At 43.3% G+C, this 15,214-nt stretch overlaps 1 protein-coding gene across 1 annotated transcript; it reads left to right on the top strand.

Annotated features, from left to right (window-relative positions):
* Positions 1-153: 153 nt before the first annotated feature.
* On the top strand, positions 154-4,131 carry LOC148142186 (general transcription factor II-I repeat domain-containing protein 2A-like). The gene is made up of 2 exons (XM_087976980.1): positions 154-375; positions 2,908-4,131. The coding sequence occupies exons 1-2, from the start codon at positions 154-156 to the stop codon at positions 3,553-3,555; spliced, it is 870 nt and encodes a 289-aa protein (XP_087833106.1). The 3' UTR covers positions 3,556-4,131.
* Positions 4,132-15,214: the final 11,083 nt, after the last annotated feature.

Below are 15,214 nucleotides of genomic sequence, written 5' to 3'. Positions count from 1 at the left end.
ATGGCTCGGTAACGTCATCTCAGGCTGATGTCATGAGGATCAGCAAATCATTCTATGCCAGTCTTGTATGACTTGAAGCCAACTGACAGCGCAGCCTCCCAGTTGTTCCTGACCTCTATCACTGAGGTCTTAGAAAACTGAACACAGGAGATGATGGACCAGCCGTTATCTCTGGATGAGCTGACCAAAGCCCTAGACTCCTTCAAAAAGAATAAAACTCCCGGCAGCGACGGCTTACCGGTTGAGATCTATTCTGCTATATTGGACTTGATTGGCAGGGACCTGCTGGAGGTCTATAGTGCCTGCCAGAAGCATACTAATATGAGCGAATCCATGAGAAAAGGCATCATCACCCTCCTCTACAAGCAGAAAGGGGTGAGGGAGGAAATCAGAAATTGGAGACCAATCTCACTATTAAACGTAGACAACAAAATCTTGTCAAAGGTCATTGCCAACTGGCTCAGGTCTGCTCTGGGATCGATGATCCACCCTGACCAAACCTGTGTTTACCGGGCAGGAAGATCGCTGAGAGTCTCTCACCCCTCAGGGATACGATTGCCTACATGCAGGACAAGGGGGTGGACACCTGCCTCATCAGCCGGGACCAGGAGAAAGCCTTTGACAGGATATCACATTCGTATATGCGAGATGATCTCTCCAAAATGGGCTTTGGGAGGGAATCTGCAATTGGATCCGACTGCTCTACACCAACATTGTCAGTGCAGTCTCGATCAATGGGTGGGAATCAGAGCTTTCCAGTCAGATCTGGAGTCAGGCAGGGCTGCTCTCTCTCGCCTGCCTTGTTTGTGTGCTGCATTGAGCCATTTGTCAAATCCATCAGGAAGGATGCGAGCCTGAGAGGGGTGACTATTTCTGGCAGCGGGGGCCTAAGGTTAAGGCCTCCCTGTACATGGATGACGTCGCCATTTTCTGCTCGGATCTGCTCTCCGTGCACAGACTTGTGTGCTTCTGTGACCAGTTACAACGGGCCTCGGTGGGCCAAGGTAAACCAAGACAAGAGCGAGGCCATGCTCTTCGGGAACTGGGCCGACCAATCCTCTATCCCCTTCAGGACTGACCACCTGAAGGTGCTGCGTGTTTGGTTCAGAGGGGCTGGGGCATATCAGTAAAGTAAGGCAGAAACTGGGTAGATAGAAGCAACGGTCACTCTATCATGGGTAAAAACCTGATCATCAGGTGTGAGGCACTGTCATTGCTGTTATATGTGGCACAGGTCTGGCCTATTCCCAGAACCTGTGCCGCTGCAGTCACCTGGGCCATCTTCCACTTCATGTGGAGATCAAAAATGGACCAGTTCCGAAGCAACACAATGTATAAAGATCTGGGCAACGGGGGGAAAGAAACACACCCAATGCCACTCTCACCCTGAAGGCCACCTATGTATGTGGCTGTATCAAGCTGTGCGTGGATCCCCGGTACGCAAACACCAAGTGTCACTACATACTGAGATTCTACCTTTCCCTGTGTTGCGAAGGATGGGCCTGGCCTCGCTGCTGGACCTTTCCGTTTCACCTGTCCTTCATGGAGAAATTTATGAAGAAAAACACCTTTGACCATAAGTACATCAGGAAGTGGTCACCACGTAGTGTCCTTGAGACCCTTTGGGAAAAGGAGAGGGTGGATCCTGTTGAGCGGTTCCCTGGGGCAGACTGTCAAAGTCATTTGGCAGAGTGCCCCATCACCAGAACTTTCAAACAAGCACCAAGACATTGCTTGGCTGGTGGTGAGAAGGGCTGTGCTGGTGCGAGCCTTTATGCATGCCTGGACTCTCTGGCCCACCGCACGCTGCCCTCGAAGTGGATGTGGAGGGGGTGAGACTGTCACACACCTCCTTCTGGAATATGCCTATGCAAAGGAAGTCTGGAGAGGAATGCAGTGGTGTTTGTCGAGGTTCGCCCCGAGCAGCTCCGTGACGCGGGACTCTATGCTCTACGGTCTGTTCCCCGGGATGCACACTGAGACGAACATCAACTGTGCTCGGAGGGTCATCAACTCTGTAAAAGATGCTCTTTGGTCTGCCCGAAACCTGTTGATCTTCCAACTGAAGGAGTTGACCCCGACTGTGTTTTGCAGACTGGCACATTCCAAGGTCCAGGACTATGTGCTGAAGCAGGGGGCAGCTGCCACCAAGGCATGGTGGGGAAAGACCACCGTGTAAGGTCTGCCTGCCAAAGAACAACGGGGGCCCACTCAGTAATTGGGTTCTGCTGACGCCTCAGCTAAATGTCTGGAGGGTCAACATAATTATCAACATATGGTCGTTTCTGTCTGGCCCGCATGCAGTCAATCTTACTTTTTAATTTATTTTCTAATTTATTTACGCGATGCACGCAATACGATTGTTGCTTTTGTTTTGAAAAGGATGCTTTTTTACATATGGACGCACGTGTGCGTGTATGTGCACGCATGCATCAACAGCTAAAAGTGATGCTTGCTGGCAAGCCCTCCAAATGTCAGCTCACACCAAGACAAGTTATGTCATATCCCACAAAATCGCCAGAAACAGTCAACTGTTTTCTGATGGAGAGTTTATTAAGGAGTGCTTGCTGGAACTCTGCAGAGCTAATATGCCCGGAGAAAAAGGAGACATTTGAGAATGTGCCCCTCTCCCGACGCACTGTAACGAGAAGGATTGGGGACATCACGAGAAATCTGACGCTTCAGCTGCAGCACAGAGCGGTCAACTTTGACTTTTTTTTCTTGGCTTTGGATGAGAGCTGCGACGTACGTAACACAACCCAGCTACTCATCTTCATACATGGGATAACTACGAACTTTAAAATCACGGCGGAGCTGACAGCCATGCAGTCTATGAAAGGAACAACAACTGGTAATGATTTGTTCATGGAGGTAAATGCATATTTGGACACGTTGGGACTAAAATAGGACAAGCTGGCGGGTGTGACAACAGATGGTTGTCCAAATCTAATGGGAAAAAATATTGGGCTCTTAAAGAGAATGCAGGATAAAGTGACAGAAATTGACCCTGAACAGAAATTGGTATTTTTGCATTGTATTATACATCAGGAAGTGTTGTGTAAGTCAGTGTTAAAAATTAACCATGTGGTTGATGTTGTAACTAAAGTAGTTAACTTCATCAGGGCAAGAGCTTTGAATCACAGGCAGTTTGTTGCACTTTTGGAGGAAAATGAGACTGAACATCGTGACATAGGCTACCACACAGCTGTCAGGTGGCTCAGCCTGGGCAAAATGCTGAAAAGTGTATGGGACCTGAGAGAAGAGATTCAAGATTTCTGTGTGAAGAAAGGGAATGGCATTCCACAGCTTTCAGATGCAGACTGGATTGCAGACCTTGGTTTTGCTGATGATGTGACTGCACTTATGAATGAACTAAATGTGAAACTGCAGTGCAAAGGCCTTTTTGTGCATGAAATGTACAACTCGGTGAAGGCTTTTATGAGAAAGTTGCAGCTTCTCTCAAACCAAATGGAGGACAACATTCTCACTCACTTGCCAACACAGAAGGAAGCTGCACCTTCAGCTGATCACCTCCATGGTACTCATCTATGTTAGAAGCATTGCATGGTGAATTTTCAAGGCAATTTCAAAACTTTAAAACGGTTGAGAATGAAATGCACATGATTTTTTTCCCCCATTTACATGCAATTTGGAGAATGCACCTATTGATGTTCAGCTTGAACTCATTGACCTGCAGTCTGACACACTTCTGGCAGAGTACTTTAGGCCAGTCTCACTGCTTGATTTTTACTCATCCCTCAAAGAGGAGAACTTTCCACACATGAGGAGACATGCTCAGAAGATTCTAGTCCTCTTTGGATCTACCTATATATGCGAACAGGCATTCTCAGTGATGAAGTTCTACAAATTCAAATACAGATCCTCTATCACTGATGATCACCTCTCAGCTGTCCTTCGCATATCCACCTCAGACATTCAACCAGATTTCAGTGCACTTGTTCAAGCCCAAAATAGACTGGCTTTTTCTCACTAAACAAGTAAAATGAGCTGAGAAACATCAAAAGCACTTATTGCTTTGTGTATAGAGTTTGTTGTTTGTAATACTGAACAATAATGAAACAACTTTTCATTATTGGTTTGTGAGATTAACATGTTAAAAATAAAATGAAATACTCAAATTATTGTTTTTACTGTTTATTTCTTCTATATTTGACCTACTCCACAATTTCATATCTTTATTGTAACAGAATATCCTTATTCTTTTGATTATAAGTTTCAGTGCAAAACTATATAATTTAGTACTTTTTACAATGGGAGAAAATTAATACTGAGCAAAATTGTGTTCAACTTATTGTTGGTTCAGCCCTTCAACACAACTCAGGTTTCTCATGTGGCCCCTTGGAAGAATTAATTGCCCAGCCGTGGTGTAAGGTCTGCCTGCCAAAGAACAATGGGGAGACCCACTCAGTAATTGGGCTCTCCTGACACCTCAGCTAAATATCTGGAGGGTCAACATACGTACTTGTATATACAAATAATTAAGTCCGATCTCTGTATGTAAAGAAATGCAATGTATGCATGTGAATGGGATCACCACTTGTATAGATATCAAAATATTTTTATGAATAACGTATATTTTTGAAATAAAAACAAATAGAGTGTGAGGCAAAGGTAATGGTGTGCTGGCAAGGGGGAAGCCAGCCTTGAAGAGGAGGGCTCAGCATAGCCAATTTGGGACAGTAACCAGCAAGTCATGTTAATGTTGAGGAAGTAGTATTCAAGCTGTTGAGTGCTCTGCTTGGACTCCTTAGCTCAACTAGCTTAGTAGCAGCACTCATACGGCACTGACAGAGTGTAGCATGGCAGGAGGCCCTAGCTTGTGGATGAAACATTGAACCACCTGTCCTCTCTGGTGGACATAAGAAGATGTGCTTTAGAAGCTGATCAGAAGAGTTCTTCCTAATTTTCTGTATTCCTCGAGCAGCATCACCAGGAAGTATTTGGTCATTATTGCAATGCTCTGTGGGATCTTGCTGTGTGCAGCTTGGCAGCCATTGTACTTCTAAAGTACCTGACAGCCTGAGGTTATATTTAAAAAAAGGTTTATACAAGGTAAATTTAGAACAAATGTTAATATGCTCTACACAAAAACAGGTAGTAAAGAAATATGTAAAGCCTGGGTGGAACTGAATGCTGTTCATACTGGATAAGCCAAGGTATGTCAAATATCACAAGTGGATAATGAAAGATATTCAATGTAACTCACTGTGGAGAGCTGTACGTAGCTCAGTTCCATTTTCATAGATTCTCGATCCACACTGTTCTCTCAGGTTTCTGATCTGCTCTCTCAGTAATCATCGAATATCTTCTGAATATGTCTGATTTTGAATCACATGCATCTATATTTCCGTGGGAAAAAAATATTTAAATAGTTTAGTTTGACTGTGGTTGGGATATTCCAGTATGAGGCAGCAGCAAATGGATGTCTTTCTGACCACTAATTTAACAATAATAGCAGACATGCTTCAATGCAATGATACAGTTACGGCTTTTGTGACGCTGGTAGTGATCCTACCTCTGAGCTAGAAAGCCATGGGCTCAAGTGTCACCTGCTGTTCACCAGAGCTCTATAATCAGTTGATCAGAGAACATTTCTAACGGTACAGTCCTGCCCATCTTGGTATCGAGTCCGGGTGGATCCTTGTGTGCAAGTGCCCGAGAGTACTAGGTGCCTGCAACAGTCAGATTGCCTTCAAGTCAAACAGCCCACTCTTTTGGCAAGTTTGCTCATCAGTCACTGCAACAACTTTGCACTTTCATGTCTGTCATTTGAAATACAAAGCCTCAGGAAATTGTGGCTGTTCATTTTGGATATATTTATGTGCAATAAATTCGGAGTGCTGGGTGTTATAAAATAGTAACAATATCTATTCAGCAGTTTAGCTATCATTAATGCCCCACTTGATTGATGCCAAGTCAATTTCAAACGCAGCCACAATGGGCTATTTGTATTCATATCATTACATTGTCATTAGCTTTTCATTTGATTTTTTTTTCTGAAACACTGTGTAGCATTCTGACAGGAAATGAATGGTTACCACTGATGCTATTATTTAGTTTTGAAGGCTTGTGGAAACTGTCTTCCAAGAAATTGAGTTTATACATTTATCACATCAAGTCCTGGTAGCGCTGTTGGGAAAATAGAAGCCAACATTTTATGTTTCAGCAAAAGAAACAAACGAGACCACAGTGGGACTTCTCTTGGATGGGTACAGGAAGAATTTGCATTTACAAAGTGCCTTCAATGACCTTGAGATCTCCGGTTGACTCTGCAAACTTGTTGAAACTGCTATGCAAGGAGTGGTTGAGTCAAATGATGCCTTTAAGGTGATACGAGGTGAAAGGAAGAATATGTTAATGAGGATATGAGGAAGAGTAGAATAAGGTGCATATGAGCATAGTCATCAAAATGAATATGAATGGTTTCTGTGCTGGGAACATTGTGTATTTCAAGCAGCAGAAATGGTTTTGAAGGATAGACACTTGTAATACAGAAAAGCAAAACATCTGACTTGAGCATGGAAAGATCTACAAAACATAATGAGGTAAATGAGCAGATCATTTGGTTTAGGTGTTGGTTAAGCGATAAGTTTAGACAGAAACACTGGCAGCAATCCCTTGCTCAGTGTGATGCTGCAGAATCTTTTCAGATTAACCCCTTAACATGAGACATCCTAGAATGTAGCCCTTTTTCAGTACTGCACTGGGAGTGTGTATGCTCAAGCAATTTAGGGCAGCACGGTGGCTCAGTGGTTAGCACTGCTGCCTCACAGCACCTGGGTCCAAGGTTTGATTACCAGCCTCGGGCGACTGTCTTTGTGGCGTTTGCACATTCTCCCTGTGTCTGCATGGGTTTCCTCCCACAGTCCAAAGATGTGCAGGTTAGGTGAATTGACCGTGGTAAATTGTCATAGTGCTAGGTGCATTCGTCAGAGGGGAATGAGTCTGGGTGGGTTACTTTTCGGAGGGTCAAGTGTGGACTGGTTGGGCCGAAGGGCCTGTTACTGCACTGTAGGTAATCTAATCTAATACTTAAGTACTGTCGATGCTGGGAATCTGAAATTAAAGTAGAATATATGTGAAGTACTCGCATATGTTTTACATATATCACACATGCAAATGCTTCTGTTTACAAATTAAGGGATTTTTTTTCTGTTAATAACCCTGACAACTTGTCCACTCAACTTCAAAAGACTCGTGAATATGAAACTCCAAGTGTTATAATCCAACTCAGTCTTTGATGTGAAGCAGAGGGAGAAAACTCACTCAAGTTTTCTATGTAAAGAGCTAACTTTATTTTTATTCATTCATGGGATGTAGGTATTGCTGGCTAGACCAGCATTTGTTGTCCAAAGGATAGTTGAGAGGCAACCACATTGGTGTAGATCTGAAGTCACATGGGGCGGGGCAGGCCAGGAAAGGAAGGCAGATTACCTTCTATAAAGGATGTCATTAAACCAAATGGGGTTTTATGACAGTCAACAGTGATTCTGTAGTCACCCTTAACCTAGCTTTTTTTATTGGATCGCAGTTTTACCAACTCATAGATTCATAGAATTGTACAGTTCAGAAACAGACACCTTTTCTAACTTGTCCATGCCAACCAGATATCCTAAATTAATCTAGTCCCATTTGCAAGCATTTGGCCCAAATCTCTCAGAATCCTTCCTATTCATGCACCTATCCAGATGCCTTTAAATATTGTAATTCTACCAGCCTCTACCACTTATTGTGGCAGCTCATTGCATGCATGCATACCACTCTACATTAAAATTACCTTAAACCTCTGTCGTCTACTTTTGGACTCCCCTAGCCTGGGAAAAAAATATCTTGACTGTTTACCCTATCCGTGCCCCTCATGATTTCATAAACCTCCATAAGGTCACCCCTTGGCCTCTGATGCCCCCCCCCCCCCCCCCCCCACACACACACACACAAATAATTGCCCCAACCTATTCAGCACCTCCCTCAAGCTCAAACCTTCCAACCTCAGCAAGATGTTTCTAAATCTTTTCTGCACCCTTTCAAGTTTAACAACACTTTTCCTGAAACAGAGAGACTGGAAATGAATGCAGTATTCCAGTTGCAACATGACCTCTCAAATGCTTTACTCGATGCACTGACTAATAAAAGCAAGCATACCAAATGCTGCCTTCCCTACTCTGTCCATATGTGACTCCACCTTCAAGGAACTATGAACCTACACTCCAAGGTTTCTTTGTTCAGCAACAGTCCCACAACCTTACCATTATGTGTATAAGTCATGCCCTGAATTGCCTTACCAAAATGCAAAATCTTGAATTTATCTTAACTCCATCTGCCATTTTTTGGCCCATCTGGTCAAAGGATCGTTCAGTTTTGAGACAATACAGTGTGCTGCTACTGTCAGTGTCATCTACAAGTTTACCATCCATTCCTCCTATATTCACATTCAACTCATTTATATAAGTGACAAAAAGCAGTGGACCCAACACTGATCCTAGCGACACACTGCCGGTCACAGGCTTCCAGTCTGCCATGATGGGATTCAAATCCATGTCACTAGATCAACAAACATTGTCTACAAACAAAACCAGAAATTGTTGGAGAAATTCAGCAGGTTTGGTTGCATTTGTGAAGAGAAAGCAGAGTCCACATTTTGAGTCCAGTGTTCTGTCTTCAGAGTTAACTGGTCACTGGACTTGAAACACTGCTTCCGCTTTCTGTCCACAGAAGCTTGGTTCAAGACAAAAAAATTGCAGATGCTAGAATCCAAGGAAAACAAGCAGGAGATTGGAAGAAAACAGCATGCCAGGCAGCATCAGGAGGTGAAGAAGGCAATGTTTTGGGTGTAACCCTTCTTCAGGACTGGGGATGTGTTTGGAGGGGGTTGAGGGGGGAGGTGGGTGCTAGTAGAGATAGGTGAACACAGGTAGAGGTTATGATCTGGTTGGTCAATAGGAGGATGGAATCCGGTTGGTAACTGGAATGAAGGGTTGATCAGAGGAATGGAGGGGAGGAGGCAGGGCTGGGAAGGGAGTTGGGGGATGGGAAGGGAGGTTATTTGAAATTGGAGACCTCAATGTTGAGTCATCCGGGCTGTAGACTGCCCAGGCGGAAGGTGAGGTGTTGTTCCTCCAATTTGTGGTCTGATTTGCTGTGGCAATGGAAGAGACCAAGGATGGTCATGTCAGTAAGGGAGTCGGAAGGGGAATTAAAATGGACGATGACTGAGAGGTCAGGTCGGCCCCTGTGAACCCAGCTGCGTTTCTCGGTGAAATTTGCCCTTAGTTTACGTTTGGTCTCCCCGATGTAGAGAAGACCACATTGGGAGCACCTGATGCAGTAAACTAGGTTGGAGGAGAGGCAGGTGAATCTCTGTCTCACCTGGAAAGACTGTTTGGGGTCCTGGATGTATTTCGACATTTCTTCCTGTACATCTTGTGTCTCATTAAGTGAACTCATATGTTTCCCAGAGTTGATCTATTGCTCTTAAAATAAATGAACTGTCCATATTAGGAGGAGTTTCACACAGTAGATGGCAACCCTGCCTTTGGTTCAGGAAACTCAGGGTTCTAGACACACTCCAGGACTTGCTGAGCATGAGTCCAACAGGTTCAGTATCAACTTATAAATCCTTCCAATAGATGCCATTGGTGATTGGCAGGAGCAGAAGAGATTTCTAGTCAGCCGGGTGATGGAAAGAAATTGGAGCCCTATTCTGTGATGTCATATTATGTTATGTTGTGTTATATAGGTTACAGCATGCATGTAAAAGTCAATGTTGCCAAAGCAACATTCAACGGCCAGCTTAGATCAGATTGCTCCTATAGCACGGGATTAAATTCTCCATTCAGAACCTGCCTCCTTACTCCATCCACGGTGGAACTCAAGTGGGTCAGACCAGCCTTCAGGCTGAGAACCACGCACAGCATGTGGTCTGATCCAGAAACATTCAAGACCACACTGCCTCTAACTCCCTCCAAATCTGAAGCAGTGGCATTGAGCCTATTGTGCCATCCATTTTGATCAAGGCTAGTGTGTCTCTGAACTTCATCTTGGTCCCTTAATAGTCGAACCAAGAAAAAAAACTTGGCAGTCACACTTTGAAATGAGTTACTCAGTCAGTGAGAAGAATCCAGAAATCGAAATTCAATAAAGAGAATAATCTAAATATATAAGGATATCAATTAAGTAGCAGATATGCATTTTAAAAATATGCTATATGGAATATTTAATGTCAAAAATACTTCTTGTAGTTATTTAAATCCTCTAAGATTTAACTATAGATTTTATCTGTTGTGTCTTTAGCACAAAACGTGGTTTATATTTTTATGTGAATTATGTGAAATTTTTAGAAGGTTTTTGATCAATGAATATTTGTTCCCCGCAATGCTGCAGTATTGATGAGCAGCAGATGGCACCATTCTACCACGTTAGCAATGCACCCAGCTCTGAATAACAATCTTCCCATTCTATTTCAATAAGAATTCATTCAAAAAAAATGTTTTGCCAAAAAAACCCTTTGGTTTTATGTAGCGCAGTGGTATTCAAACCTTTTTGTCCGTGGACCACAAATTTAGAGCAAAAGACCCTGTGGAGCAAATACTGGTCCTATTCTATCCATTTTCCCTTGTTCCCACAACCTAAATATTTTGCTGATTTTTTTTGGCACTGGATGTAATAGATTTGTGTGCATTTTTAAATTAAACAACGTATGCATGTCAGAAAATAAGGTACAGACATTTTCCTATTATAAATGTTCATGTCATACAAGAGCATATTTACTGGAAACATCTCAGCGTGTGTTCTAAAATCATCACAAAAATTTTCTAAGGAAAACTTACACTGGTCTTGGATATATATCAATCATACAAAATGAGCAGTAATATAAATCGTGCTTATGAAATTGCATTATAGTTTTTAGATTAGGTTAGATTCCCTACAGTGTGGAAACAGGCCCTTTGGCCCAACCAGTCCACACCGACCCTCCAAAGAGTAACCCAGACCCATTTCCCCTCTAACTAATGCACCTAACAGTGTGGGCAATTTAGCATGGTCAATTCACCTGATTTGGATTGTGGAAGGAAACCGGAGCACTCGGAGGAAACCCACGCAGACACTGGGAGAACGTGCAAACTCCACACAGACAGTCGCCCGAGGCTGGAATCAAACCTGGGACCCTAGTGCTGTGAGGCAGCACTGAGCCACCATGCCGCGCACAAATTGCTTGAAGTAAGGACAATACACAGAGTGGAAGCTGGCTTGTTTGTGTAGTCTGTGTGAACTCTGGTGAGCAGTGAACTTGTTCTCTGCTGGAGCCTCTTCCACGGTGTTGTGCATCAGTGCGTTTCAGATTGTCTGGAGGAACCTCTTGGATCATACTTGTGTCATTGCTCTAACCTTTCATAGCTTGACTGTCCTCTGAGGGGGTACCTTTTATGGAATTGTGAATTTACTTGGTCTTTTTCATAGGGTCGGGAAGTCCAAAAACTAGAGGGCGCAGGTTTAAGGTGAGATAATAAGATATAAAGATAATAAAAATATAAAAGGGACCTAAGGGGATATTTTTTCATGCAAAGGGTTGTGTGTGTATGGAATGAGCTGCCAAAGTGTTAGAGGCTGATACAATTGCAACATTTAAAAGACACCTAGATGAGTATATGAATAGGAAAAAGTGAGGACTGCAGATGCTGGAGATCAGAGCTGAAAAATGTGTTGCTGGAAAAGCGCAGGAGGTCAGGCAGCATCAAAGGTGCAGGAGAATCGACGTTTCGTGCATAAGCCCTTCTTCTGGGTACATGAATAGGAAAGGTTTAGATGGATATGGGCAAAGTGCTGGCAAATGGCACAAAGTCAGTTTAGGATATCTGGTTGATGCGGACGAGTTGGACTGAAGGGTCTGTTTCCGCACTGTACAGCTCTATGACTCCATAACTCGACTAAAGCAACAAGAACGGTTAGGGGTAGTGTATCCACTCATAATATGCTGGTAAGTCAGTCCCTAAAATGGTAGCAGCAGTGGTTATCTGCAGATTTCATTTTAGCTGTACTTTACAATATAAAAAACTTTGAAGTCACCAGTTGGTGAGCTCGACACACAGTGAATTCCCGAAGAAGGGCTCATGCCCGAAATGTCGATTCTCCTGCTCCTTGGATGCTGCCTGACCTGCTGCACTTTTCCAGCAACACATTTTCAGCTCACAGTGAATATATCAACAGTCAGAACAGACCCATGCAGTGTAGGATTTAAGACATTGCTGTCTTCCTATCACCATGCAGTATACATTTTGGACTTAAGAGAACTTAATTGTTTATAATTTGAAGGTCTTTTATTGAACAAAATAATATGCTATCACATCAAGGTGCCAAAAGGACTGATCTGGTGACAGAAAGAAACATTCTTGTGCGTTCAGTGTTCGAAAAGTAGTAAGAAAATAATTATAGATTAAAGCAAAACACAATGATATGCTCCTGAGTGTAAGACATTAATTTTGTGCATTAGTTATTAAAAGTATAATAATTCAGATTTGATTTACAGACCAACAGCATTCAGTATCCTTATCTATGCTTAAAAACAGCATGTAATTCAAATTCCCATTGCAGGGTTATTCAGTTGTGGGCGAAGGAGATTAATCTCCTGGACACTGCTGTGAACAACTCCCTCCACCCCCTGCACCACTGCACACGGCAGAAAAAAATCAAAGGGGCAATTAAATACGCTTTCTTTATTCTTTGTTTTATTTGTACACATAATTATTGGTTATAAAAATATCTGAGATGTGAAATAAAATGCAACTTCATTGACGGTCAAGAATCATCAATCTGGGTCACCAAGAAGTGGTTATTTGCCAATTGGTTTAAGAAGCCAAAATACTAAGGGGGTGGACATATTAGCAACTGATTACAGCAGTGGAGGGGAATGAGGACTCCTCAAAATCTATCCAACCAGAGTCAACACTTTAGTGCAGAGAACTTGATTTTGTATTTAGTGTCTGTCAGAGTGATAGAGTGACAGACCATTGAGTCTGGCCTGGATAAAAAGAAGAGCCTAACTATTCCAGTCCCATTTTCCAGCAGGTGGTCCATAGACTTGTACACCTTGGCATTGTAAGTGTACCACTAAATACTCCTTCACTGTTAGGAGAGTTTCTGCCTCTACCATTGTTATAGGTAGTGAGTTCCAGATTCTCACCATCCACTGGGTGAAAAAAAATTATCTTCATATCCTGTCTAAATCTCTTATCCCTTTCCTTAATTCTATGGTGTCCCCCACCAGTCATCGATCCCTCCAGCTGGAGGAAAAATTTCTTCTTCTCTCCCTTCCCCTGCTCCTCATAATTTCTACATCGTAATGTCTCCTCTCAGTCTCCTCTGCTCCAAAGTAAACAGGTTTGGTGCAGGTGTTGGCTGTAGCCCGTAGCAGGTGTAGCAGCCTGTAATGTCTCTCAACTTGAAAAGGATACAGTGTGCCCATAAGTTACAGTGCGACACAATGGCTCAGTGGTTCCTGGTTCGATTCCAACTTTGGTCAACAGTCTGTGTGAAGTTTGCACGTTCTCCCTGCATCTGTGTGGGTTTCCTCTGGGTGCTCTGGGTTTCCCGTTCAGTCCAAAGATGTGCAAGTTAGGTGGATTTAAATTGCCCATAGTGTTCAGGGATATGCAGGCTCCGTGGACTAGCCATGGGAAATTCAGGGATAGGGTAGAAGGTTGGGTCTGAGTGCAGTGCTGTTTCAAGGGATGGTGTGGATTTGATCGGCTGAATGGCCTCCTTCCACAATGTAAGGTCACTTAAATAATTTAAGCTGCACAAATTTGGCAGCTCACGTGTAAAAAACAATCTTTGTGTGTTCGTTCCATGAGTACAGCGATTCCAACCCCATTTATGCTTTCTGACATTAATTAACATTAAATGAAGGCCTCTGGGCCACTCAGTTAAAATCTTGTATTTTTGTGTTGACGTGCCCAGGATGTTGGCACTTTTCACCAACTGCAATAATATCACCAGACACATCCCAGAGTGGGAACAGGAGAGTGGTCATGCTGTTAAAGTGAGCTAAGTCATGCTGTTCGTGTTAAGCAATGACAGAGCGAATTGCAGTTACCTTTTGTGCAATGATGCCTTGGAGCTCCATGTAGAAAATGTCCAGACAACGGCCGAGGGCAGTGCTGTCACTGTGAATGTTTAAACTGTAGTGAACAGGAAGATTGAAACATAGCTCACAGGTCAGCATTATATCCTAAATACACACACACACATTACAGATAAAAGGCTGCATTAACCTTGTATCAGTGAAATCAATTGCAGTTTCATTTTTTACCCAAATACAAGAGATTATATGAGAGCTGAGGAAAGGACAGAAAATCCAATCTAGTGGCTATGTCCTCTGGACCTGACCAGCTCAATCAGGAGTACTGCTGCTGAGCCACTCTTGGGGGTGGACATTGAAATCCCCTGACCATTGCCCATTTGGCCCCATCGCCACCCTCAGTACTGCCTCTAAGTATTGTTCAACATGGAGGTGTACCAATTCATCAGCCGAGGGAGGCCAGTACATTGCAATCAGCAGGAGGTTTCCTTGCCCATGTTTAATCTGAAGCCATGAGACTTCATGGGGTCCAGAGACAATGTGGAGGATTTCCAGGGCTCACTTCCTCCTGATTGTATACCACTGTGCCACCACCTCTGCTGAGACAGGACATATCCAGAGATGGTGATGGTAGTGTCTGGGACATTGTACGGGATGATTCTTTGAGTATGACTATGCAATGCAATGACTTGACTAGTCTGTGAGACAGCCTTCCTACTTTTGGCACTCATGTTAGTGAGAAGGAATTTGCAGAGTCAACCGGACTGATTTTGTCATTTTGTTTTTAGTGCCTTGGTCGATGCCAAGTGGTCTGTCTGGTTTCATTTCTCTGTTGGGATTTATCATGACTGATACAACAGAGTGGCTTTCTTGGCCACTAGAGGGCAGTTGAGAGTCAACCACATTGCTGTGGATCTGGAGTCACATTAGGCCAGACCAGGTGAGGACAACAGATTTCCTTCCCTGAAGGACATTAGTGCACCAGGTTGGTTATTCCAACAATTGCCAACACGGTCATCAGTAGATTCTTATATCCCAGATTTTTTGTTTTATATAGAATTCAAATTTCACCATCTGCCATGGTGGGACTTGAACCTGGGTCTTTAGACTATTAGAGCTTAA

This window comes from Chiloscyllium plagiosum, unplaced genomic scaffold (genome assembly GCF_037043375.1).
Source record: "Chiloscyllium plagiosum isolate Xiang-an unplaced genomic scaffold, Cpla_swu_hap1 HiC_scaffold_30, whole genome shotgun sequence".
NCBI lineage: Eukaryota > Metazoa > Chordata > Chondrichthyes > Orectolobiformes > Hemiscylliidae > Chiloscyllium > Chiloscyllium plagiosum.
Note: the sequence above shows the minus strand (reverse complement) of the source record. Positions and strands in the feature narration are given on the sequence as shown.

What these genes read in the sequence shown, in the direction of transcription:
- LOC148142186 (XM_087976980.1), top strand. Translation starts at nt 154, where the DNA reads ATGGACCAGCCGTTATCTCTGGATGAGCTGACCAAAGCCCTAGACTCC. An exon ending in TCCTCTACAAGCAGAAAGGG is followed by an intron (nt 376 to 2,907) that starts GTGAGGGAGGAA and finishes GGACTAAAATAG; the next exon opens with GACAAGCTGGCGGGTGTGAC.